This window comes from Equus asinus, chromosome 5 (genome assembly GCF_041296235.1).
Source record: "Equus asinus isolate D_3611 breed Donkey chromosome 5, EquAss-T2T_v2, whole genome shotgun sequence".
Taxonomy (NCBI): domain Eukaryota; kingdom Metazoa; phylum Chordata; class Mammalia; order Perissodactyla; family Equidae; genus Equus; species Equus asinus.
In genome coordinates, this window is record NC_091794.1 from 51,858,519 (window position 1) to 51,882,701 (window position 24,183).

A 24,183-nucleotide genomic window follows, 5' to 3' on the forward strand; every position below is an offset into this window, starting at 1 on the left:
TGAGGAAAACTACTGTCTGGAGTCTACTGCAGTCTCCTTTTCTGTCGTTGAGTTTGATTGAACAGCCTCTGGCCAGGGCCTCCACCTTGCTGCTGGTGCAAGGTTAGGCTCCTGGCTGTAGTCTCTGCATTTATGCCTACTCTTCACTGTCTCCACCTTAAATCTGTTTCGTTTTTCCTCTTTCTTCTTTCGGACCAGTGGAGATTGTCCCCATTCTCTGAAAGCCCAGCAAGGCAACAGAAATTATGCTTTCTTCAGAGTTGTGTTTCTGTGAAGCAGGAGAACCCCCTATGCAAACCTAGCCTGCGATGATTCCCCTGGTCTAGCTGCTTTACACCTATTTCCTTCAAAGCTGTTGTTAGTTTAAATATTAAGTGAGTAAAAAAAGAAAAGAAATTTAAAGTGTTTAAGTTTACTTTAAAGTAAAAGAGGACGAGTGATCTTTGAAAGGCAAATTTAGAAAACATTTTTTTAAAGACTGGGAAAAATTCTATTATGTTTTTCAGTGTTATGTGAGTAATGATAATGGCAAAAATCAATTTAATTGAAATGTAAAAATTCCCCAAATGAGCTTTTGCTCTGAAAAAAGAAAATACCTGAAATAAAATGTTGGTATTAGTTAACTTGAACTGGGAAATCAATGAGGTTTTTGCAGAAAAATTCATAGTGTTAGAAAATGTGTTGACTTTTTCAAGGTCAATGATAGAATGCACAGAGGCACATAATAGAAATCTCTGTGTTAGAGTTGCATGTGTTCTCTCATTGTTGTTGAAAAGAATTTAAAAAGGGGCTGGCCCCATGGCCAAGTGGTGCAAGTTCCACATGCTCTGCTTCAGTGGCCTAGGTTCGCGGGTTTGGATCCCGGACGTGGACCTACTCCACTCATCAGCCATTCTGTGGAGGCATCCCACATACAAAATAGAGGAAGATTGGCAAAGATGTTAGCTCAGGGCTAATGTTCCTCAAGCAAAAAAAAAAAAAAAAAAAAGGAAAGCATGAAAAAAGAGAAGATAATGGTTATGGTAACAATTCAAAGATGAATAGCACAAGAGAAGACTTCAATTTCTGACTAATATTTTAAGTTGACTTCAGTCCTGGGAAAAAAATGGTAAAATATTCTTAAAAGAAGATCTGTTATATGACCTTAAGATAAAAACATCAGGTATTCAGTAAAATACATTTGTTAGCATATATCATGTCAAACAAAATTGCTTTCAAGCAATCACTGACAATGTTTTTGTGGATTATCCAAAGGCTTAAATTCTAAATAAATAGACTTGTTAATACATAAAGGTGTATTCAGGAGGACCAATGCCCTCAGTTCCTGTTATCCTCTTATCTGCAAATAGGCTATCCATTTTTGTGGATTACCCCTGGAGAGCGGAGATGCTGCACCGCTATCCTCAGAATCCCCTAGCAGTATGTTCTCTCTCTCTTTTTTCTTATTCTCCTTTTATATCTATCCCCTACAGAATGGCAGGAGTTAGTAGTAAATGTTTGATGAAACCAAACAAGTCTCATTTTGATAGAGTCATTTGAGTCTATTTTCTACTTTTCCCTCACTTTTGTATCATCATTAGGAAATTAAGAATCTTTTTGTTTTCTTCTAACTACTTTGAATTAAATTTGGACATGTTACCAATATGTAAATAGTGCTGTTTTGGTTTTAAAAAGGACACTGAAAACAGATCCTCTGCCCAGCCATACATCTATTCATGCACCTGCTTATCCACGAGGTTACCCATTTATAAATGTAATATGTATAGGACGAAAGAAAAGTTTTATTTGTTTATTTACTAATTAATTAACTATTAGAGTTTTATTATGCCTGTGTGAAATGATTCTGTCCATTGCTGGGAAGGAGCAGGGAGAAAGTCTTCAGTAAAATTAAACTGAAATCATAGTGATGTCCTGTATTTCTTTAGTTCAATCTTCACAATACAGCTCTTAAATTGGTTTGAATTGCTGTTATTTTGAAATCTACAGATAATAGATTGAGCCATTTCACTATATTCTAGGCAGAATTGGCAGAATTTCAGAGCTGGCAGGGGCCTCTTTGTAGGAAGGTGAAGAAATAGAGAGGTAAAACCACACACCTAAGCTACAAACTCGAGTCATCTTAAAACCCGGATCCTGGTGTCTAGAGTCTTTAATCCACTGGTTTCCAGTTCTAGTGTATATGAGTAATACAGTATTTGCTTTTGTAATCCTGCATTACTAAACAGTGAACAATTGAAACAAGATAAAGATTAAGCAGAATGTTATGTCATCTTCATAATTTGAAAAGCTAAATTTTGCCTTGAGAGAAAATCAATAGCTTAGAAACTTTTTCCTCCTGATATAAAAATGAAGATGAAATAGGAAGCCCCCATATATGCCATTTCAAGAACTTGACTCAGTAAGTGTGTTTGGACAGACACCATGAGTTCTGGTACATCATCATGTAAATAGAAAGTACAGTTTAGATGAAAATTTGTGGAAAACATAAATTAACAAGCGTTAATTATTCAATTGCAATTTTTAACCTTAGGTGTTTGTCAATTATTTATTTTTCCTACTAAGAATAAGCAAAACTCCTCTAAGATATCTGGAATGAAAATAGATATTAAATATATTCCTTTTCAGCTGTGGTATAATTCTATTCCAAAAGCCAGCTTCAACGTAAAAGAAGAGGAGAATCCAGGAATCTCAAATAAGAACTAGGTATTTAAGTAACATTTTTCGGAGGACTTAATTAATAAAACTGAAATAATGTGGGGTATTTTCCATGACTAAAAGGATATAGACTGATTAAGAGAGAAGGGGAGCACAGTTATCTGGTTTAAGGCCAAGCCACGTGAAATTACTGAGTGAAATTACTGATTAAGCTGAGAGAAGATTTTTTTTTTTCAGAAGATTTTCTTTTTTTTTAAGATTGGCACCTGAGCTAACAACTTTTGCCAATCTTTTTTGTTTCTTTTTATTGCTTTTTCTCCCCAAATCCCCCCAGTACATAGTTGTATATTTTAGTTATGGGTCCTTCTAGTTGTGGCATGTGGAACGTCGCCTCAGCATGGCCTGAATGAGCAGTGCCATGTCCGCGCCCAGTATTCGAACCGGTGAGAAACCCTGGGCCAGAGAAGCAGAGCATGCCAACGCAACCACTCGGCCACAGGCCAGCCCAGAGAGAAGATTTCTTGTTCAAGGAGATCAGCGTTGACCTTAAAACCAAGCAGAGACATTCAGGAACAGTACAAAGGAAATACTTGGTGAATTAAAAAACAATACTGTTGCCTGAGTCCCATCCTCAGAGATTCTGATTTAATTGGCCTGGGGAAAGAGCCCAAGCATAGGTGATTTCTAAAGCACCATGGATGTTTCTAATGTCAAGGTTAAGAACCACTGGTATAGAATGTGGTGGTGCAGGGAAAACTGAAAATCTTATGGAGGTCACATACTGTGACATGATTTCTAGGGGAAGGGTGGAACACCGTTGTATGCATTGATGGCTGTGTATCAATGTTGTATCAATGTGTATCTTGTTGTCGTGTGTCAATGTTGTCGCTTTGATTCTCAGCAGACAGAAAAATGAGAGAATTAAAGAGGGAAGGTGGACTTAATGGGATCATTAATTGAGAGTGTTAAGAGTTCTCCATAGGAAGAAAAGAACAATAAAAATTAATTTTAAGAAAAATTAATGAATAGCCACATTCTGATAGAATATTTCTAGTTTTAATTGCTGATAGCAAGAAGTAACCTGTCATAAACTAGAAAGGTTATCACTCGTCTATTTTTAATTTTTCATTTAATTTGTGTGACTAAATGTCAATGAAATATTAAAGCCAATATGAATTACTTGAACAACAGTAGAAAATGATTCCAGGGAAATTATGGTCCATTAATACTGTTGAATTCTTGTTAATCTGTGCTCAACTATGCCCCAGATTATTATTCTGACATGCAGTTTCTATTTTTTAGAAGGAGGTCCATACTGAACAAGACAGGATTTTGAATAATGAGGGTATGACTATCATTACTAATATGAGTGTTTGAGAATGATCTGGATGTCTCTAATCTTATGGCTTTAACATTTAAAATAACAGTTTATCAATTCTATTTTTATTTAAACTCATTGAAATACATCTGAAAGTCTTACTTCTTGTAGAATTTGTATTTTTGAGGATAAGCATTTTCTGGAAAGTTTACAGAATGCTTTAAAGAAAAATAAGTTAGTAATGATTAAGAACCAGAATGAGTTCCTTAGTAAGATAATCTTGCCAAGACAACACAATTTATTTTATAAATATATATTCTTGGTGTTAGAAGGATTGGTAATGCTGTTTATCTGGTAAGGATTGATTAGGTTATTTTAAATTTGTCGTAAGTGTTGGTAGATGGAGAGGTTACCCTATACTATGCATGAAGCATAATTATTTCAGCCGTGCCGAGGGGGAGTATTCGGTAGCATAGACTGGCATTTGGTCAGTTCTTGTTTGAGGAGGACCCCAGATCAGAGGCACCCTTGATTGTAGCTCTGACCACATCACACCCACGGTGGAGGACTGGCGGCCACTTTTCTGCTGAGCTCAAGCCTATGCAGTCCTGAATTGAATCTGTCACTGGAACATTGGGAAACTGAGGCCCCTAGAGGGGTAGGGAATGGCCCACGACAGGGTGAGTCCAATGGGTAAGTGTGTGTTCTGACCTTCTAGGGCAAGACTGGAACCCCACCCGGAGGCTTGGCTTCTGAAACTAGGAACCATGAGATCTTGAGAAGCTCTTGCCAATCCCTCCCTTTTGTGGGAGCTGTTTTCTTCTTGGCCTCCACAACCTAAGCACACAACACGCGGACGCACACAAACACACACACACACGCACACACGCGCATGCACACACACACAAACACACACACACACACACACACACACACACATTGACCTTGGATGCAAGGATGGACTCTAGGGTGGGATCCGAAGAGAAGCAGACACAGGGCAAGTGGCAAGAGGAAGAAACACGAGGTGGGAGGCATTGCCTGCAAGTGACACACGCCTCCAGTCTGAGAGGTATTGTCCTCTAAGGTAGGACACACGCCAGAGGACATGTCTAGCAAGTCCACGCTCCAGTCCTCCCCAGTGTGCAGACAGGAGGCCGACAGGCCCTGAGAGACACAACGGCTTATGCAGGATCCAGAAGAGGTAAGGAAGAGGACTTGTTTCTGCGTCAGTCTCAAAGCTGGGACCTCGGCCGCACCCAGACCCTCTAGGGAGCCTGTGAGACGGGTGTGTTGGTGTTCCTGGGTACGCGTACGACGTCGCATGGAGAAGGGGGGTGAGCAAGGCCATGGCCAGAGGACTGTTTGCATGGGTGGTATCTGAGGGGGGCACTCAGGTAAGGGCACTGCAGGAAATGAGGTCACTTCCTTGACAACAGACCCCAACAGACTTGGAACCCCCGCAACTAGGCAGCCACGTGCGCAAAGCCAGCTCACTTGGCTGGAGACTCTTGATAGAGAACCATGTTCTCCTGCTTTCTCCCGCCTGACCAGGGCTCTGGTTCCCAGAAAGCCCGGAGGGAGAACCTTTTGAGACGTTGTGGACGCTGGCTCAGCTCCCACGCCCCCCACCGCTGGACCTTTGGCAGGAGGTCCTCTCAGGTAACATGAGGAAGCCTAGAGCAGCCCAATCGAGGCCAGACCAGCTCCCCGAGCCCTCCCAGGGCAGCCCTCATCCCGTCTCCTCGTGAGTGTGGGGGCCAGAGGGACATGTGGGCAGGATCTGCCCTTGGCCGCAGAAGGTTGGTGGGCTGGCAGTAACCTGCTTTTCCCGTCACGTTCCCAAGCCAGGACAGGGCTGGCGGGACTGAAAGGGGACCCCTAAGCTGCCTCCTCATTCCAGGCCCTCAGGCTGCCGTGTGTTTCCCTCCTCGCTGGAGGTCTGTGTGGACCGTGGGGCGGGGTATGTGTGTCCAGAGTGGAGAGAGTCACAGAGGTGTGAGAGCCAGCCAAGACAGCCAGTCGGGTCTCTGAGGCTTGCCGCCTGGCTGCCGGGCACTGTCTTTCCAGAGCGTCACTCAGGAGATGGGCCAGCAGCTGAGCAACGACGCCCTCGACTCCACCACCCTGCAGGAAGGGAAGGTGCCCCACGCTGCCAAGCGAGGCCAGGGCCGGCTCAGGGTGAGTGCGGGTGCTGGGGAGACCCAAGCCCCAGGGCCCCAAGACAGCACTGAGGACCCCAGGTCTTCGAAGGCCCTGAGACAGCCCCGGGGCTCCTGCCTGGAGCCCTGCTCCCCAAGGAATCTGAATCCCCATCTCTTCCCCCGACCTTCCCCTGCGGGCCCAGCCCCCGTCTTGGCCAGAGGAGACGGCCCTGTCCACAGAGGTGCAGCAGAGCAGAGACATTTCTAGCCCATCAGCTCACGGGCGTTCAAGAGTCCTTTTGCGTTCTGTAGAGATTTTCCTGTTTGAACTCCCATCCTCACGTGTCCATGTGGCCTGGCAATCCTTCCCCACCTTCTCCCAGTCGGACGCAGCATCCTGATGGATAGGCATGCTTTTTGCCCAAAAGGACATGGGGCTCACAGTGTTCTTTCTGGTCCTCTGCCTTTGCCGTCCAGAGGAACACGTCCACGTGGCCTCTCGAGGTCAGGGCATCGGGCCTCAGCAGGCCGCCCAACTTTCCAGAAGGGAGACCCATTAGCCCAGTGACTCAGCCCTTCACTGAACCCGCACCTTCTGTTGCCATTTCCACAGCACCGCCCTGATCACCCTGCCTGTCCTCCCGTCCTCATCCCTCCCAGCCCACGAAAAGCCTCTGTGTTCTCCTGTCTAGAATGGGCAGTTGGTCAGCCACCCCAGGGTTGATGCTCTTCATCCAGGGAAGGGCTGTCACTCCTCTGCCAGCACCAAAGACCTAGGAGACCAAGAGGTTTAATCCTTCTGCACCTCACATCCTACTTGGAATCCCGAGAATTCTTCCCTGCCCTGGGCAATGATGCCCACTTCTGGCCACAAGTCACCGCGGGCTTGGGCATTCGGTCCGACCTCCAGTCCCCGGCACTCCTGGGGCCCGCGGTGCGGCCTCTGATGGCAAGCGGCCCCTCTGTCTGACCCCAGGCTGAAAATCCATCCCGAGCGAAGAGCAAAGCGTCCCGCCTGGTGTGGACCGTCCAGGCTGGAACGCGGCAGAAGCGAGTGGAGCACCTGGTGCCCGCCTTCCTGGAGGGCGACACCGCCTACGTCCACAGCTTCCTGTGCACTTATAGAGGTTTTGCCACCACACGACAGGTGCTGGAGCTGCTGTTTCAAAGGTGAGTGCCGTGCCCCTCCGCAGCACTGTGGGCATTCAGCCACCTACTAGCTGTGAGGCTGGGGATGTCACGGCACCTCCCCGAGCCTCGGTTTGCTCCTTGCAAGGCGGGCTGAAGAGAGGATCAGCCTCCAGGGGAGATTGTAGGGACTCAAGCAGGTGCTGCCTGCAAAGGCTTCTCGAGAAGCCTAACCCTCTGGGAGGGTCGACTGGAGCGGAGGGGCTGTGGTTGTGCTCATTGAGGATATTCCTCTTGCCTATGGCGAAGCCTCCGCCTCGTCCCTCAGCGTGCCCGTGGCCTTCACTGAGCTGTTGTCTTCCCTTTGGAAAAGGAGATGGGAGAGCTCTTCTAGGTCTCTGACCTGGGTGAAGCCAGAGCAGCGATCCCTGGGCTGAGCCGAGGCCCCCGACCCACTCAAGCAGGAGGGAGGGGCCGGTTGGAGCTCCTTCCTTCATCACGCACACACAGAGGGCCCCACTAGGTGCAGAAAGTTTTCTAGGCACTGACCAGAATCCCGTGCACAGAGCAGGCGACAGCCATGCCCTCCAGGGCTCCATTCTCCTTGGGAGTCAGACAGCGCCGCTAGGCTTCTCACGCAGGCCTGATCCACAGTCCAGTGCATGCGACGTCCTCCTGTGTCTTCTAGATACGGTTGTGTCCTTGCCTATGGCGATGAGGACGGCGGACCCTTAGACCAACTCAAAAAGTGAGTGGGCTTTGGAATCCCTAGGAGGGCGCCCAGCGTCCACACTTGGAGGGCAGTTGCCTGCAGCGTCCCGCTCACTCATCTGCTAGAACCTCCCCAGCGGGTGCTCAGCTCCTGCTCAGGGGGCTCAGGGAGTGCTCCGGGGCCACATAAGCCCCTCCCTGGTCGAGATACGGGGCAGGGGAGCATGACCCTCATGGGACACCTGGCGAATCAGGCAGCACGTAGGCCCAGGAGGGAAAGTTGGAGGCAAGAGGAGGGCCCTGGGAAGCATGGGCGGGAGACAATGTCCGTTGTTCCCTCACTGGTCAGATGTTCTGGGAGCACCTCCTGTGTGCCAGGGAGGGCAATGCAAAGAGGAGACTGCACCGCTCGCTGCCCTCACGCAGCTGACGTTCCAGTGGGCAGTGGGCAGAGAGATGCTCCAAGCAGTGTGTCAGGCTTCCCTGAGGCCTAGGAGAGGTGACGCCACCACGGCACAGGGCTCCCCCTTCCAAAGGCGTTTTCCTAGCCCCTCCTTGGTGCCCTGGCCTACCTCTGCCAAGACTGCCAGATTGGAGGTGGCCGCCAAGTAGGACTGGCCCCTGGACAGCCAGGAGCGGGAGGCCCAGGAGCCCAGGCCCGCACAGGGATGCCCGGGAGGCCAGCGTGCAAGGAAAGGACCCTTCTCTGACTCTGCTGCCCACCTGTCCGTCCTCAGGGCCATCTCCTTCATTCTGGGCGCCTGGCTCCGATGGTACCCTGAGGATTTTATCCAGCCCCCAGATGTTCCCAGCCTGGAACTGCTCTTGGCCTACATTGGTCTCAATATGCCCGGCTCGGAGCTGGAGCACCGCGCCCGCGTTCTTCTTTCCCAGCTGGAGCACCCTGAGCACACTGAGGCCAAGACTGAGGGTGAGGAGGACTCGGGTGTGTGACGTGGGCGTGTGCAGAGGGGATGGCGCTGCGCCCCCCGGAGCAGAGTGTCCAGAGGCTGGGGTTCGGCTGGGAGCAAGGGGCGGCGGGCTCAGATCACTCTTGCCAGGGACTCGAGTCTGGGAAGACTTTCGGGGGCGTGGTGCTTGGACTGAGACTGCTTGATTGGCGGCAGAGGGTCCCTTTCTTTGGAATGACTTGGGCGGGCAGTCATGTTGGTGGCGTTTTCTCTTCTTCCATCTCCAGCTGCAGCTCCACCGAAAGATGCGGAAGCCCCTGAAGATCCGGCACCATCTCTCCCTCTCGTGCCCAGCCCAGCTCAGAGCCGCACAGGCATCTTCCGAGCCACAGCCGGCTCAAGACCTTCAGCAAGCACTTGCAGCATCCCAGCCACTACCCTCAGCTCCTGAGCTGCAGCCCCAGAGAATCCTCGCCTTCCCCTAGCCATGGCGTGGGTTTTAAAGTTTTGTTTTCGGCTTTTCTTTACTTAACCTTTCCCTGTATTTTATCTCGTCAGTTCAATAAAGTTTAGTTCTTGGGTTCTTTTCAATTGTTCGCTGAAGTGGCGTGAAGCAGACTCACAATGTCACACCAACGTCATCCGCATCTAGTACCCGCCCATTTTTGTCCAAGAGAAACCCTGTCCCTGGGAAGCAGTCAGTCTCCCTTCCTCCCACCGCAAGTCCCCGGTAGCCACTGAGTTTCCTTCTGTCGGACTCCATGCATTTCCCTCCTCCGGAGTTTGCATGGAAGTGCCAGCCTTCCAGAGGTGGCCTCCTGTGCCTGGCTGGGTCTGGTCTGAGGTGAGCGACTCCGGATGTTTGAAATTGAGATAGCGGTTTTCATTAAGAAGAAAAATCCCCCGGAGATCAAAGATTCTGTCTCAAAGAGGATGCCCCGCTATTCCCTCTTTTCACTTCCTGGGGATGGGGACCCATTGGAGGTGTGACACCAGAGCTGGAAACAGCGAGGGAAATGTCGGGGCCAGGGAGACCCCTTTCAAATCTTTCGCTTTCCTGGATGGGCCACGGTAACGTTTTCAAAATGGGCAAATTTTAAAAATATTCTCATCGCGTATGAAACACTGGCGTTTACAAGAAGCGTATCGTGGAGTAAAATATATTCCCCAAAGTTTTAACGTTTGAGATAGATAACTAATGTTACTTTGGTAAAAGAATGACTTAAAGATGAGTCATAAGAAACGATGCCCTCGTTCTACCAAGAAACAACTGCCCAGAACAAGGGGTGGCCAGCTTTGCAGAGCTCTTCATTGAGCTCCGGTGCGGGGGCGCGGGTGTGTGTCTGTGTGTGTGTGTGAGTGTGTGTGTGTGTGTGTGTGTGTGTGTGTGTGAGGGCGGTGTGGGTGTGTGGGTGTGTGAGGGTGTGGTGCGGGAAGGAGCCTGGGGCTGTTCCTTCCTGGTACCTGATGCCCCAGAGTGGGCTGTGAGTAGTCACACCTATCCCCTTGCGCGTTCTCAGGGACCACTGACCACATCCAAATCTCAGTAGTGACACGGCATCGCTTTGCCGTCCTCTGTGGAATCGCTCAAGTCAGTCCACACTCAAGAGGAGGGGATTACAGCAGGCGGTCTAGACCAGGAAGTCCTGATCCCAGGTGGCCAGTGACGGGAGAAGGAGAAGACCCCAGCACTTCAATGCCTTGCCCAGAATCCCAGATGAGGAAGAAGGCGGCGCCAGGGAGGAAGCCAGCTCTGCGTCCTCAAGGCTGGGGCTCTGGCTGCACACAGGCATTCCCAGGGGCCTCTGGAGAAGGCTGTGTTGGTGGAAGTGCCTACAGATCTGGAGATGGCATGGGGGTGAGGGGGAGTATTCGGCAGTGTACACGGGCATTTGGTCAGTTCTTGTTTGAGGAGGAGCCCAGGTCCGGGGCACCCTTGATTGTAGCCCTGCCCACATCACACCCACGGTGGAGGCAGTGGCGGCCACTTTTCTGCTGAGCTCAGGCCTATGCAGTCCTGAATTGAATCTCTCACTGGAACATTGGGAAACTGAGGCCCCTAGAGGGGTATGGAATGGCCCTCGACAGGGTGAGTCCCGTGGGTAAGTGTGTGTTCTGACCTTCTAGGGCAAGACTGGGACCCCACGCGGAGGCTTGGCTTCTGAAACTAGGAACCATGAGATCTTGAGAAGCTCTTGCCAATCCCTCCCTTTTGTGGGAGCTGTTTTCTTCTTGGCCTCCACAACCTGAGCACACAACACGCGGACGCACACAAACACACACACACACGCACACACGCGCATGCACACACACACACACACACACACACACACACACACATTGACCTTGGATGCAAGGATGGACTCTAGGGTGGGATCCGAAGAGAAGCAGACACAGGGCAAGTGGCAAGAGGAAGAAACACGAGGTGGGAGGCATTGCCTGCAAGTGACACACGCCTCCAGTCTGAGAGGTATTGTCCTCTAAGGTAGGACACACGCCAGAGGACATGTCTAGCAAGTCCACGCTCCAGTCCTCCCCAGTGTGCAGACAGGAGGCCGACAGGCCCTGAGAGACACAACGGCTTATGCAGGATCCAGAAGAGGTAAGGAAGAGGACTTGTTTCTGCGTCAGTCTCAAAGCTGGGACCTCGGCCGCACCCAGACCCTCTAGGGAGCCTGTGAGACGGGTGTGTTGGTGTTCCTGGGTACGCGTACGACGTCGCATGGAGAAGGGGGGTGAGCAAGGCCATGGCCAGAGGACTGTTTGCATGGGTGGTATCTGAGGGGGGCACTCAGGTAAGGGCACTGCAGGAAATGAGGTCACTTCCTTGACAACAGACCCCAACAGACTTGGAACCCCCGCAACTAGGCAGCCACGTGCGCAAAGCCAGCTCACTTGGCTGGAGACTCTTGATAGAGAACCATGTTCTCCTGCTTTCTCCCGCCTGACCAGGGCTCTGGTTCCCAGAAAGCCCAGAGGGAGAACCTTTTGAGACGTTGTGGACGCTGGCTCAGCTCCCACGCCCCCCACCGCTGGACCTTTGGCAGGAGGTCCTCTCAGGTAACATGAGGAAGCCTAGAGCAGCCCAATCGAGGCCAGACCAGCTCCCCGAGCCCTCCCAGGGCAGCCCTCATCCCGTCTCCTCGTGAGTGTGGGGGCCAGAGGGACATGTGGGCAGGATCTGCCCTTGGCCGCAGAAGGTTGGTGGGCTGGCAGTAACCTGCTTTTCCCGTCACGTTCCCAAGCCAGGACAGGGCTGGCGGGACTGAAAGGGGACCCCTAAGCTGCCTCCTCATTCCAGGCCCTCAGGCTGCCGTGTGTTTCCCTCCTCGCTGGAGGTCTGTGTGGACCGTGGGGCGGGGTATGTGTGTCCAGAGTGGAGAGAGTCACAGAGGTGTGAGAGCCAGCCAAGACAGCCAGTCGGGTCTCTGAGGCTTGCCGCCTGGCTGCCGGGCACTGTCTTTCCAGAGCGTCACTCAGGAGATGGGCCAGCAGCTGAGCAACGACGCCCTCGACTCCACCACCCTGCAGGAAGGGAAGGTGCCCCACGCTGCCAAGCGAGGCCAGGGCCGGCTCAGGGTGAGTGCGGGTGCTGGGGAGACCCAAGCCCCAGGGCCCCAAGACAGCACTGAGGACCCCAGGTCTTCGAAGGCCCTGAGACAGCCCCGGGGCTCCTGCCTGGAGCCCTGCTCCCCAAGGAATCTGAATCCCCATCTCTTCCCCCGACCTTCCCCTGCGGGCCCAGCCCCCGTCTTGGCCAGAGGAGACGGCCCTGTCCACAGAGGTGCAGCAGAGCAGAGACATTTCTAGCCCATCAGCTCACGGGCGTTCAAGAGTCCTTTTGCGTTCTGTAGAGATTTTCCTGTTTGAACTCCCATCCTCACGTGTCCATGTGGCCTGGCAATCCTTCCCCACCTTCTCCCAGTCGGACGCAGCATCCTGATGGATAGGCATGCTTTTTGCCCAAAAGGACATGGGGCTCACAGTGTTCTTTCTGGTCCTCTGCCTTTGCCGTCCAGAGGAACACGTCCACGTGGCCTCTCGAGGTCAGGGCATCGGGCCTCAGCAGGCCGCCCAACTTTCCAGAAGGGAGACCCATTAGCCCAGTGACTCAGCCCTTCACTGAACCCGCACCTTCTGTTGCCATTTCCACAGCACCGCCCTGATCACCCTGCCTGTCCTCCCGTCCTCATCCCTCCCAGCCCACGAAAAGCCTCTGTGTTCTCCTGTCTAGAATGGGCAGTTGGTCAGCCACCCCAGGGTTGATGCTCTTCATCCAGGGAAGGGCTGTCACTCCTCTGCCAGCACCAAAGACCTAGGAGACCAAGAGGTTTAATCCTTCTGCACCTCACATCCTACTTGGAATCCCGAGAATTCTTCCCTGCCCTGGGCAATGATGCCCACTTCTGGCCACAAGTCACCGCGGGCTTGGGCATTCGGTCCGACCTCCAGTCCCCGGCACTCCTGGGGCCCGCGGTGCGGCCTCTGATGGCAAGCGGCCCCTCTGTCTGACCCCAGGCTGAAAATCCATCCCGAGCGAAGAGCAAAGCGTCCCGCCTGGTGTGGACCGTCCAGGCTGGAACGCGGCAGAAGCGAGTGGAGCACCTGGTGCCCGCCTTCCTGGAGGGCGACACCGCCTACGTCCACAGCTTCCTGTGCACTTATAGAGGTTTTGCCACCACACGACAGGTGCTGGAGCTGCTGTTTCAAAGGTGAGTGCCGTGCCCCTCCGCAGCACTGTGGGCATTCAGCCACCTACTAGCTGTGAGGCTGGGGATGTCACGGCATCTCCCCGAGCCTCGGTTTGCTCCTTGCAAGGCGGGCTGAAGAGAGGATCAGCCTCCAGGGGAGATTGTAGGGACTCAAGCAGGTGCTGCCTGCAAAGGCTTCTCGAGAAGCCTAACCCTCTGGGAGGGTCGACTGGAGCGGAGGGGCTGTGGTTGTGCTCATTGAGGATATTCCTCTTGCCTATGGCGAAGCCTCCGCCTCGTCCCTCAGCGTGCCCGTGGCCTTCACTGAGCTGTTGTCTTCCCTTTGGAAAAGGAGATGGGAGAGCTCTTCTAGGTCTCTGACCTGGGTGAAGCCAGAGCAGCGATCCCTGGGCTGAGCCGAGGCCCCCGACCCACTCAAGCAGGAGGGAGGGGCCGGTTGGAGCTCCTTCCTTCATCACGCACACACAGAGGGCCCCACTAGGTGCAGAAAGTTTTCTAGGCACTGACCAGAATCCCGTGCACAGAGCAGGCGACAGCCATGCCCTCCAGGGCTCCATTCTCCTTGGGAGTCAGACAGCGCCGCTAGGCTTCTCACGCAGGCCTGATCCACAGTCCAGTGCATGCCACGTCCTCCTGTGTCTTCTAGATACGGTTGTGTCCTTGCCTATGGCGATGAGGACGGCGGACCCTTAGACCAACTCAAAAAGTGAGTGGGCTTTGGAATCCCTAGGAGGGCGCCCAGCGTCCACACTTGGAGGGCAGTTGCCTGCAGCGTCCCGCTCACTCATCTGCTAGAACCTCCCCAGCGGGTGCTCAGCTCCTGCTCAGGGGGCTCAGGGAGTGCTCCGGGGCCACATAAGCCCCTCCCTGGTCGAGATACGGGGCAGGGGAGCATGACCCTCATGGGACACCTGGCGAATCAGGCAGCACGTAGGCCCAGGAGGGAAAGTTGGAGGCAAGAGGAGGGCCCTGGGAAGCATGGGCGGGAGACAATGTCCGTTGTTCCCTCACTGGTCAGATGTTCTGGGAGCACCTCCTGTGTGCCAGGGAGGGCAATGCAAAGAGGAGACTGCACCGCTCGCTGCCCTCACGCAGCTGACGTTCCAGTGGGCAGTGGGCAGAGAGATGCTCCAAGCAGTGTGTCAGGCTTCCCTGAGGCCTAGGAGAGGTGACGCCACCACGGCACAGGGCTCCCCCTTCCAAAGGCGTTTTCCTAGCCCCTCCTTGGTGCCCTGGCCTACCTCTGCCAAGACTGCCAGATTGGAGGTGGCCGCCAAGTAGGACTGGCCCCTGGACAGCCAGGAGCGGGAGGCCCAGGAGCCCAGGCCCGCACAGGGATGCCCGGGAGGCCAGCGTGCAAGGAAAGGACCCTTCTCTGACTCTGCTGCCCACCTGTCCGTCCTCAGGGCCATCTCCTTCATTCTGGGCGCCTGGCTCCGATGGTACCCTGAGGATTTTATCCAGCCCCCAGATGTTCCCAGCCTGGAACTGCTCTTGGCCTACATTGGTCTCAATATGCCCGGCTCGGAGCTGGAGCACCGCGCCCGCGTTCTTCTTTCCCAGCTGGAGCACCCTGAGCACACTGAGGCCAAGACTGAGGGTGAGGAGGACTCGGGTGTGTGACGTGGGCGTGTGCAGAGGGGATGGCGCTGCGCCCCCCGGAGCAGAGTGTCCAGAGGCTGGGGTTCGGCTGGGAGCAAGGGGCGGCGGGCTCAGATCACTCTTGCCAGGGACTCGAGTCTGGGAAGACTTTCGGGGGCGTGGTGCTTGGACTGAGACTGCTTGATTGGCGGCAGAGGGTCCCTTTCTTTGGAATGACTTGGGCGGGCAGTCATGTTGGTGGCGTTTTCTCTTCTTCCATCTCCAGCTGCAGCTCCACCGAAAGATGCGGAAGCCCCTGAAGATCCGGCACCATCTCTCCCTCTCGTGCCCAGCCCAGCTCAGAGCCGCACAGGCATCTTCCGAGCCACAGCCGGCTCAAGACCTTCAGCAAGCACTTGCAGCATCCCAGCCACTACCCTCAGCTCCTGAGCTGCAGCCCCAGAGAATCCTCGCCTTCCCCTAGCCATGGCGTGGGTTTTAAAGTTTTGTTTTCGGCTTTTCTTTACTTAACCTTTCCCTGTATTTTATCTCGTCAGTTCAATAAAGTTTAGTTCTTGGGTTCTTTTCAATTGTTCGCTGAAGTGGCGTGAAGCAGACTCACAATGTCACACCAACGTCATCCGCATCTAGTACCCGCCCATTTTTGTCCAAGAGAAACCCTGTCCCTGGGAAGCAGTCAGTCTCCCTTCCTCCCACCGCAAGTCCCCGGTAGCCACTGAGTTTCCTTCTGTCGGACTCCATGCATTTCCCTCCTCCGGAGTTTGCATGGAAGTGCCAGCCTTCCAGAGGTGGCCTCCTGTGCCTGGCTGGGTCTGGTCTGAGGTGAGCGACTCCGGATGTTTGAAATTGAGATAGCGGTTTTCATTAAGAAGAAAAATCCCCCGGAGATCAAAGATTCTGTCTCAAAGAGGATGCCCCGCTATTCCCTCTTTTCACTTCCTGGGGATGGGGACCCATTGGAGGTGTGACACCAGAGCTGGAAACAGCGAGGGAAATGTCGGGGCCAGGGAGACCCCTTTCAAATCTTTCGCTTTCCTGGATGGGCCACGGTAACGTTTTCAAAATGGGCAAATTTTAAAAATATTCTCATCGCGTATGAAACACTGGCGTTTACAAGAAGCGTATCGTGGAGTAAAATATATTCCCCAAAGTTTTAACCTTTGAGATAGATAACTAATGTTACTTTGGTAAAAGAATGACTTAAAGATGAGTCATAAGAAACGATGCCCTCGTTCTACCAAGAAACAACTGCCCAGAACAAGGGGTGGCCAGCTTTGCAGAGCTCTTCATTGAGCTCCGGTGCGGGGGCGCGGGTGTGTGTCTGTGTGTGTGTGTGTGTGTGTGTGTGTGTGTGTGTGTGTGTGTGTGTGAGGGCGGTGTGGGTGTGTGGGTGTGTGAGGGTGTGGTGCGGGAAGGAGCCTGGGGCTGTTCCTTCCTGGTACCTGATGCCCCAGAGTGGGCTGTGAGTAGTCACACCTATCCCCTTGCGCGTTCTCAGGGACCACTGACCACATCCAAATCTCAGTAGTGACACGGCATCGCTTTGCCGTCCTCTGTGGAATCGCTCAAGTCAGTCCACACTCAAGAGGAGGGGATTACAGCAGGCGGTCTAGACCAGGAAGTCCTGATCCCAGGTGGCCAGTGACGGGAGAAGGAGAAGACCCCAGCACTTCAATGCCTTGCCCAGAATCCCAGATGAGGAAGAAGGCGGCGCCAGGGAGGAAGCCAGCTCTGCGTCCTCAAGGCTGGGGCTCTGGCTGCACACAGGCATTCCCAGGGGCCTCTGGAGAAGGCTGTGTTGGTGGAAGTGCCTACAGATCTGGAGATGGCATGGGGGTGAGGGGGAGTATTCGGCAGTGTACACGGGCATTTGGTCAGTTCTTGTTTGAGGAGGAGCCCAGGTCCGGGGCACCCTTGATTGTAGCCCTGCCCACATCACACCCACGGTGGAGGCAGTGGCGGCCACTTTTCTGCTGAGCTCAGGCCTATGCAGTCCTGAATTGAATCTCTCACTGGAACATTGGGAAACTGAGGCCCCTAGAGGGGTATGGAATGGCCCTCGACAGGGTGAGTCCCGTGGGTAAGTGTGTGTTCTGACCTTCTAGGGCAAGACTGGGACCCCACGCGGAGGCTTGGCTTCTGAAACTAGGAACCATGAGATCTTGAGAAGCTCTTGCCAATCCCTCCCTTTTGTGGGAGCTGTTTTCTTCTTGGCCTCCACAACCTGAGCACACAACACGCGGACGCACACAAACACACACACACACGCACACACGCGCATGCACACACACACACACACACACACACACACACACACATTGACCTTGGATGCAAGGATGGACTCTAGGGTGGGATCCGAAGAGAAGCAGACACAGGGCAAGTGGCAAGAGGAAGAAACACGAGGTGGGAGGCATTGCCTGCAAGTGACACACGCCTCCAGTCTGAGAGGTATTGTCCTCTAAGGTAGGACACACGCCAGAGGACATGTCTAGCAAGTCCACGCTCCAGTCCTCCCCAGTGTGCAGACAGGAGGCCGACAGGCCCTGAGAGACACAACGGCTTATGCAGGATCCAGAAGAGGTAAGGAAGAGGACTTGTTTCTGCGTCAGTCTCAAAGCTGGGACCTCGGCCGCACCCAGACCCTCTAGGGAGCCTGTGAGACGGGTGTGTTGGTGTTCCTGGGTACGCGTACGACGTCGCATGGAGAAGGGGGGTGAGCAAGGCCATGGCCAGAGGACTGTTTGCATGGGTGGTATCTGAGGGGGGCACTCAGGTAAGGGCACTGCAGGAAATGAGGTCACTTCCTTGACAACAGACCCCAACAGACTTGGAACCCCCGCAACTAGGCAGCCACGTGCGCAAAGCCAGCTCACTTGGCTGGAGACTCTTGATAGAGAACCATGTTCTCCTGCTTTCTCCCGCCTGACCAGGGCTCTGGTTCCCAGAAAGCCCGGAGGGAGAACCTTTTGAGACGTTGTGGACGCTGGCTCAGCTCCCACGCCCCCCACCGCTGGACCTTTGGCAGGAGGTCCTCTCAGGTAACATGAGGAAGCCTAGAGCAGCCCAATCGAGGCCAGACCAGCTCCCCGAGCCCTCCCAGGGCAGCCCTCATCCCGTCTCCTCGTGAGTGTGGGGGCCAGAGGGACATGTGGGCAGGATCTGCCCTTGGCCGCAGAAGGTTGGTGGGCTGGCAGTAACCTGCTTTTCCCGTCACGTTCCCAAGCCAGGACAGGGCTGGCGGGACTGAAAGGGGACCCCTAAGCTGCCTCCTCATTCCAGGCCCTCAGGCTGCCGTGTGTTTCCCTCCTCGCTGGAGGTCTGTGTGGACCGTGGGGCGGGGTATGTGTGTCCAGAGTGGAGAGAGTCACAGAGGTGTGAGAGCCAGCCAAGACAGCCAGTCGGGTCTCTGAGGCTTGCCGCCTGGCTGCCGGGCACTGTCTTTCCAGAGCGTCACTCAGGAGATGGGCCAGCAGCTGAGCAACGACGCCCTCGACTCCACCACCCTGCAGGAAGGGAAGGTGCCCCACGCTGCCAAGCGAGGCCAGGGCCGGCTCAGGGTGAGTGCGGGTGCTGGGGAGACCCAAGCCCCAGGGCCCCAAGACAGCACTGAGGACCCCAGGTCTTCGAAGGCCCTGAGACAGCCCCGGGGCTCCTGCCTGGAGCCCTGCTCCCCAAGGAATCTGAATCCCCATCTCTTCCCCCGACCTTCCCCTGCGGGCCCAGCCCCCGTCTTGGCCAGAGGAGACGGCCCTGTCCACAGAGGTGCAGCAGAGCAGAGACATTTCTAGCCCATCAGCTCACGGGCGTTCAAGAGTCCTTTTGCGTTCTGTAGAGATTTTCCTGTTTGAACTCCCATCCTCACGTGTCCATGTGGCCTGGCAATCCTTCCCCACCTTCTCCCAGTCGGACGCAGCATCCTGATGGATAGGCATGCTTTTTGCCCAAAAGGACATGGGGCTCACAGTGTTCTTTCTGGTCCTCTGCCTTTGCCGTCCAGAGGAACACGTCCACGTGGCCTCTCGAGGTCAGGGCATCGGGCCTCAGCAGGCCGCCCAACTTTCCAGGAGGGAGACCCATTAGCCCAGTGACTCAGCCCTTCACTGAACCCGCACCTTCTGTTGCCATTTCCACAGCACCGCCCTGATCACCCTGCCTGTCCTCCCGTCCTCATCCCTCCCAGCCCACGAAAAGCCTCTGTGTTCTCCTGTCTAGAATGGGCAGTTGGTCAGCCACCCCAGGGTTGATGCTCTTCATCCAGGGAAGGGCTGTCACTCCTCTGCCAGCACCAAAGACCTAGGAGACCAAGAGGTTTAATCCTTCTGCACCTCACATCCTACTTGGAATCCCGAGAATTCTTCCCTGCCCTGGGCAATGATGCCCACTTCTGGCCACAAGTCACCGCGGGCTTGGGCATTCGGTCCGACCTCCAGTCCCCGGCACTCCTGGGGCCCGCGGTGCGGCCTCTGATGGCAAGCGGCCCCTCTGTCTGACCCCAGGCTGAAAATCCATCCCGAGCGAAGAGCAAAGCGTCCCGCCTGGTGTGGACCGTCCAGGCTGGAACGCGGCAGAAGCGAGTGGAGCACCTGGTGCCCGCCTTCCTGGAGGGCGACACCGCCTACGTCCACAGCTTCCTGTGCACTTATAGAGGTTTTGCCACCACACGACAGGTGCTGGAGCTGCTGTTTCAAAGGTGAGTGCCGTGCCCCTCCGCAGCACTGTGGGCATTCAGCCACCTACTAGCTGTGAGGCTGGGGATGTCACGGCACCTCCCCGAGCCTCGGTTTGCTCCTTGCAAGGCGGGCTGAAGAGAGGATCAGCCTCCAGGGGAGATTGTAGGGACTCAAGCAGGTGCTGCCTGCAAAGGCTTCTCGAGAAGCCTAACCCTCTGGGAGGGTCGACTGGAGCGGAGGGGCTGTGGTTGTGCTCATTGAGGATATTCCTCTTGCCTATGGCGAAGCCTCCGCCTCGTCCCTCAGCGTGCCCGTGGCCTTCACTGAGCTGTTGTCTTCCCTTTGGAAAAGGAGATGGGAGAGCTCTTCTAGGTCTCTGACCTGGGTGAAGCCAGAGCAGCGATCCCTGGGCTGAGCCGAGGCCCCCGACCCACTCAAGCAGGAGGGAGGGGCCGGTTGGAGCTCCTTCCTTCATCACGCACACACAGAGGGCCCCACTAGGTGCAGAAAGTTTTCTAGGCACTGACCAGAATCCCGTGCACAGAGCAGGCGACAGCCATGCCCTCCAGGGCTCCATTCTCCTTGGGAGTCAGACAGCGCCGCTAGGCTTCTCACGCAGGCCTGATCCACAGTCCAGTGCATGCGACGTCCTCCTGTGTCTTCTAGATACGGTTGTGTCCTTGCCTATGGCGATGAGGACGGCGGACCCCTAGACCAACTCAAAAAGTGAGTGGGCTTTGGAATCCCTAGGAGGGCGCCCAGCGTCCACACTTGGAGGGCAGTTGCCTGCAGCGTCCCGCTCACTCATCTGCTAGAACCTCCCCAGCGGGTGCTCAGCTCCTGCTCAGGGGGCTCAGGGAGTGCTCCGGGGCCACATAAGCCCCTCCCTGGTCGAGATACGGGGCAGGGGAGCATGACCCTCATGGGACACCTGGCGAATCAGGCAGCACGTAGGCCCAGGAGGGAAAGTTGGAGGCAAGAGGAGGGCCCTGGGAAGCATGGGCGGGAGACAATGTCCGTTGTTCCCTCACTGGTCAGATGTTCTGGGAGCACCTCCTGTGTGCCAGGGAGGGCAATGCAAAGAGGAGACTGCACCGCTCGCTGCCCTCACGCAGCTGACGTTCCAGTGGGCAGTGGGCAGAGAGATGCTCCAAGCAGTGTGTCAGGCTTCCCTGAGGCCTAGGAGAGGTGACGCCACCACGGCACAGGGCTCCCCCTTCCAAAGGCGTTTTCCTAGCCCCTCCTTGGTGCCCTGGCCTACCTCTGCCAAGACTGCCAGATTGGAGGTGGCCGCCAAGTAGGACTGGCCCCTGGACAGCCAGGAGCGGGAGGCCCAGGAGCCCAGGCCCGCACAGGGATGCCCGGGAGGCCAGCGTGCAAGGAAAGGACCCTTCTCTGACTCTGCTGCCCACCTGTCCGTCCTCAGGGCCATCTCCTTCATTCTGGGCGCCTGGCTCCGATGGTACCCTGAGGATTTTATCCAGCCCCCAGATGTTCCCAGCCTGGAACTGCTCTTGGCCTACATTGGTCTCAATATGCCCGGCTCGGAGCTGGAGCACCGCGCCCGCGTTCTTCTTTCCCAGCTGGAGCACCCTGAGCACACTGAGGCCAAGACTGAGGGTGAGGAGGACTCGGGTGTGTGACGTGGGCGTGTGCAGAGGGGATGGCGCTGCGCCCCCCGGAGCAGAGTGTCCAGAGGCTGGGGTTCGGCTGGGAGCAAGGGGCGGCGGGCTCAGATCACTCTTGCCAGGGACTCGAGTCTGGGAAGACTTTCGGGGGCGTGGTGCTTGGACTGAGACTGCTTGATTGGCGGCAGAGGGTCCCTTTCTTTGGAATGACTTGGGCGGGCAGTCATGTTGGTGGCGTTTTCTCTTCTTCCATCTCCAGCTGCAGCTCCACCGAAAGATGCGGAAGCCCCTGAAGATCCGGCACCATCTCTCCCTCTCGTGCCCAGCCCAGCTCAGAGCCGCACAGGCATCTTCCGAGCCACAGCCGGCTCAAGACCTTCAGCAAGCACTTGCAGCATCCCAGCCACTACCCTCAGCTCCTGAGCTGCAGCTCCAGAGAATCCTCGCCTTCCCCTAGCCATGGCGTGGGTTTTAAAGTTTTGTTTTCGGCTTTTCTTTACTTAACCTTTCCCTGTATTTTATCTCGTCAGTTCAATAAAGTTTAGTTCTTGGGTTCTTTTCAATTGTTCGCTGAAGTGGCGTGAAGCAGACTCACAATGTCACACCAACGTCATCCGCATCTAGTACCCGCCCATTTTTGTCCAAGAGAAACCCTGTCCCTGGGAAGCAGTCAGTCTCCCTTCCTCCCACCGCAAGTCCCCGGTAGCCACTGAGTTTCCTTCTGTCGGACTCCGTGCGTTTCCCTCCTCCGGAGTTTGCATGGAAGTGCCAGCCTTCCAGAGGTGGCCTCCTGTGCCTGGCTGGGTCTGGTCTGAGGTGAGCGACTCCGGATGTTTGAAATTGAGATAGCAGTTTTCATTAAGAAGAAAAATCCCCCGGAGATCAAAGATTCTGTCTCAAAGAGGATGCCCCGCTATTCCCTCTTTTCACTTCCTGGGGATGGGGACCCATTGGAGGTGTGACACCAGAGCTGGAAACAGCGAGGGAAATGTCGGGGCCAGGGAGACCCCTTTCAAATCTTTCGCTTTCCTGGATGGGCCACGGTAACGTTTTCAAAATGGGCAAATTTTAAAAATATTCTCATCGCGTATGAAACACTGGCGTTTACAAGAAGCGTATCGTGGAGTAAAATATATTCCCCAAAGTTTTAACGTTTGAGATAGATAACTAATGTTACTTTGGTAAAAGAATGACTTAAAGATGAGTCATAAGAAACGATGCCCTCGTTCTACCAAGAAACAACTGCCCAGAACAAGGGGTGGCCAGCTTTGCAGAGCTCTTCATTGAGCTCCAGTGCGGGGGCATGTGTGTGTGTGTGTGTGTGTGTGTGAGTGTGTGTGTGTGTGTGTGAGGGCGGTGTGGGTGTGTGGGTGTGTGAGGGTGTGGTGCGGGAAGGAGCCTGGGGCTGTTCCTTCCTGGTACCTGATGCCCCAGAGTGGGCTGTGAGTAGTCACACCTATCCCCTTGCGCGTTCTCAGGGACCACTGACCACATCCAAATCTCAGTAGTGACACGGCATCGCTTTGCCGTCCTCTGTGGAATCGCTCAAGTCAGTCCACACTCAAGAGGAGGGGATTACAGCAGGCGGTCTAGACCAGGAAGTCCTGATCCCAGGTGGCCAGTGACGGGAGAAGGAGAAGACCCCAGCACTTCAATGCCTTGCCCAGAATCCCAGATGAGGAAGAAGGCGGCGCCAGGGAGGAAGCCAGCTCTGCGTCCTCAAGGCTGGGGCTCTGGCTGCACACAGGCATTCCCAGGGGCCTCTGGAGAAGGCTGTGTTGGTGGAAGTGCCTACAGATCTGGAGATGGCATGGGGGTGAGGGGGAGTATTCGGCAGTGTACACGGGCATTTGGTCAGTTCTTGTTTGAGGAGGAGCCCAGGTCCGGGGCACCCTTGATTGTAGCCCTGCCCACATCACACCCACGGTGGAGGCAGTGGCGGCCACTTTTCTGCTGAGCTCAGGCCTATGCAGTCCTGAATTGAATCTCTCACTGGAACATTGGGAAACTGAGGCCCCTAGAGGGGTATGGAATGGCCCTCGACAGGGTGAGTCCCGTGGGTAAGTGTGTGTTCTGACCTTCTAGGGCAAGACTGGGACCCCACGCGGAGGCTTGGCTTCTGAAACTAGGAACCATGAGATCTTGAGAAGCTCTTGCCAATCCCTCCCTTTTGTGGGAGCTGTTTTCTTCTTGGCCTCCACAACCTGAGCACACAACACGCGGACGCACACAAACACACACACACACGCACACACGCGCATGCACACACACACACACACACACACACACACACACATTGACCTTGGATGCAAGGATGGACTCTAGGGTGGGATCCGAAGAGAAGCAGACACAGGGCAAGTGGCAAGAGGAAGAAACACGAGGTGGGAGGCATTGCCTGCAAGTGACACACGCCTCCAGTCTGAGAGGTATTGTCCTCTAAGGTAGGACACACGCCAGAGGACATGTCTAGCAAGTCCACGCTCCAGTCCTCCCCAGTGTGCAGACAGGAGGCCGACAGGCCCTGAGAGACACAACGGCTTATGCAGGATCCAGAAGAGGTAAGGAAGAGGACTTGTTTCTGCGTCAGTCTCAAAGCTGGGACCTCGGCCGCACCCAGACCCTCTAGGGAGCCTGTGAGACGGGTGTGTTGGTGTTCCTGGGTACGCGTACGACGTCGCATGGAGAAGGGGGGTGAGCAAGGCCATGG

The 24,183-nt window shown here is 54.5% G+C and overlaps 3 protein-coding genes and 1 long non-coding RNA gene across 4 annotated transcripts in view; all 4 read left to right on the forward strand.

Annotated features, from left to right (window-relative positions):
* The window catches only part of WDR49 (WD repeat domain 49), a 523,215-nt gene that overhangs the window by 62,739 nt on the left and 436,293 nt on the right, over window positions 1-24,183 (forward strand).
* On the forward strand, window positions 988-5,179 carry LOC139045263 (uncharacterized). Its single transcript, XR_011503294.1, has 3 exons — window positions 988-2,703; window positions 3,958-4,000; window positions 4,692-5,179. It is a non-coding gene; the product is annotated as an uncharacterized lncRNA (long non-coding RNA).
* LOC106834659 (ral guanine nucleotide dissociation stimulator-like) lies at window positions 5,634-9,453 on the forward strand. Its single transcript, XM_044771037.2, has 4 exons — window positions 5,634-6,151; window positions 7,091-7,284; window positions 8,691-8,884; window positions 9,152-9,453. The coding sequence occupies exons 1-4, from the start codon at window positions 6,056-6,058 to the stop codon at window positions 9,313-9,315; spliced, it is 648 nt and encodes a 215-aa protein (XP_044626972.2). The 5' UTR covers window positions 5,634-6,055; the 3' UTR covers window positions 9,316-9,453.
* On the forward strand, window positions 11,926-15,745 carry LOC139045415 (ral guanine nucleotide dissociation stimulator-like). Its single transcript, XM_070511435.1, has 4 exons — window positions 11,926-12,443; window positions 13,383-13,576; window positions 14,983-15,176; window positions 15,444-15,745. Exons 1-4 carry the CDS (start codon window positions 12,348-12,350, stop codon window positions 15,605-15,607), a joined length of 648 nt encoding a protein of 215 aa, XP_070367536.1. The 5' UTR covers window positions 11,926-12,347; the 3' UTR covers window positions 15,608-15,745.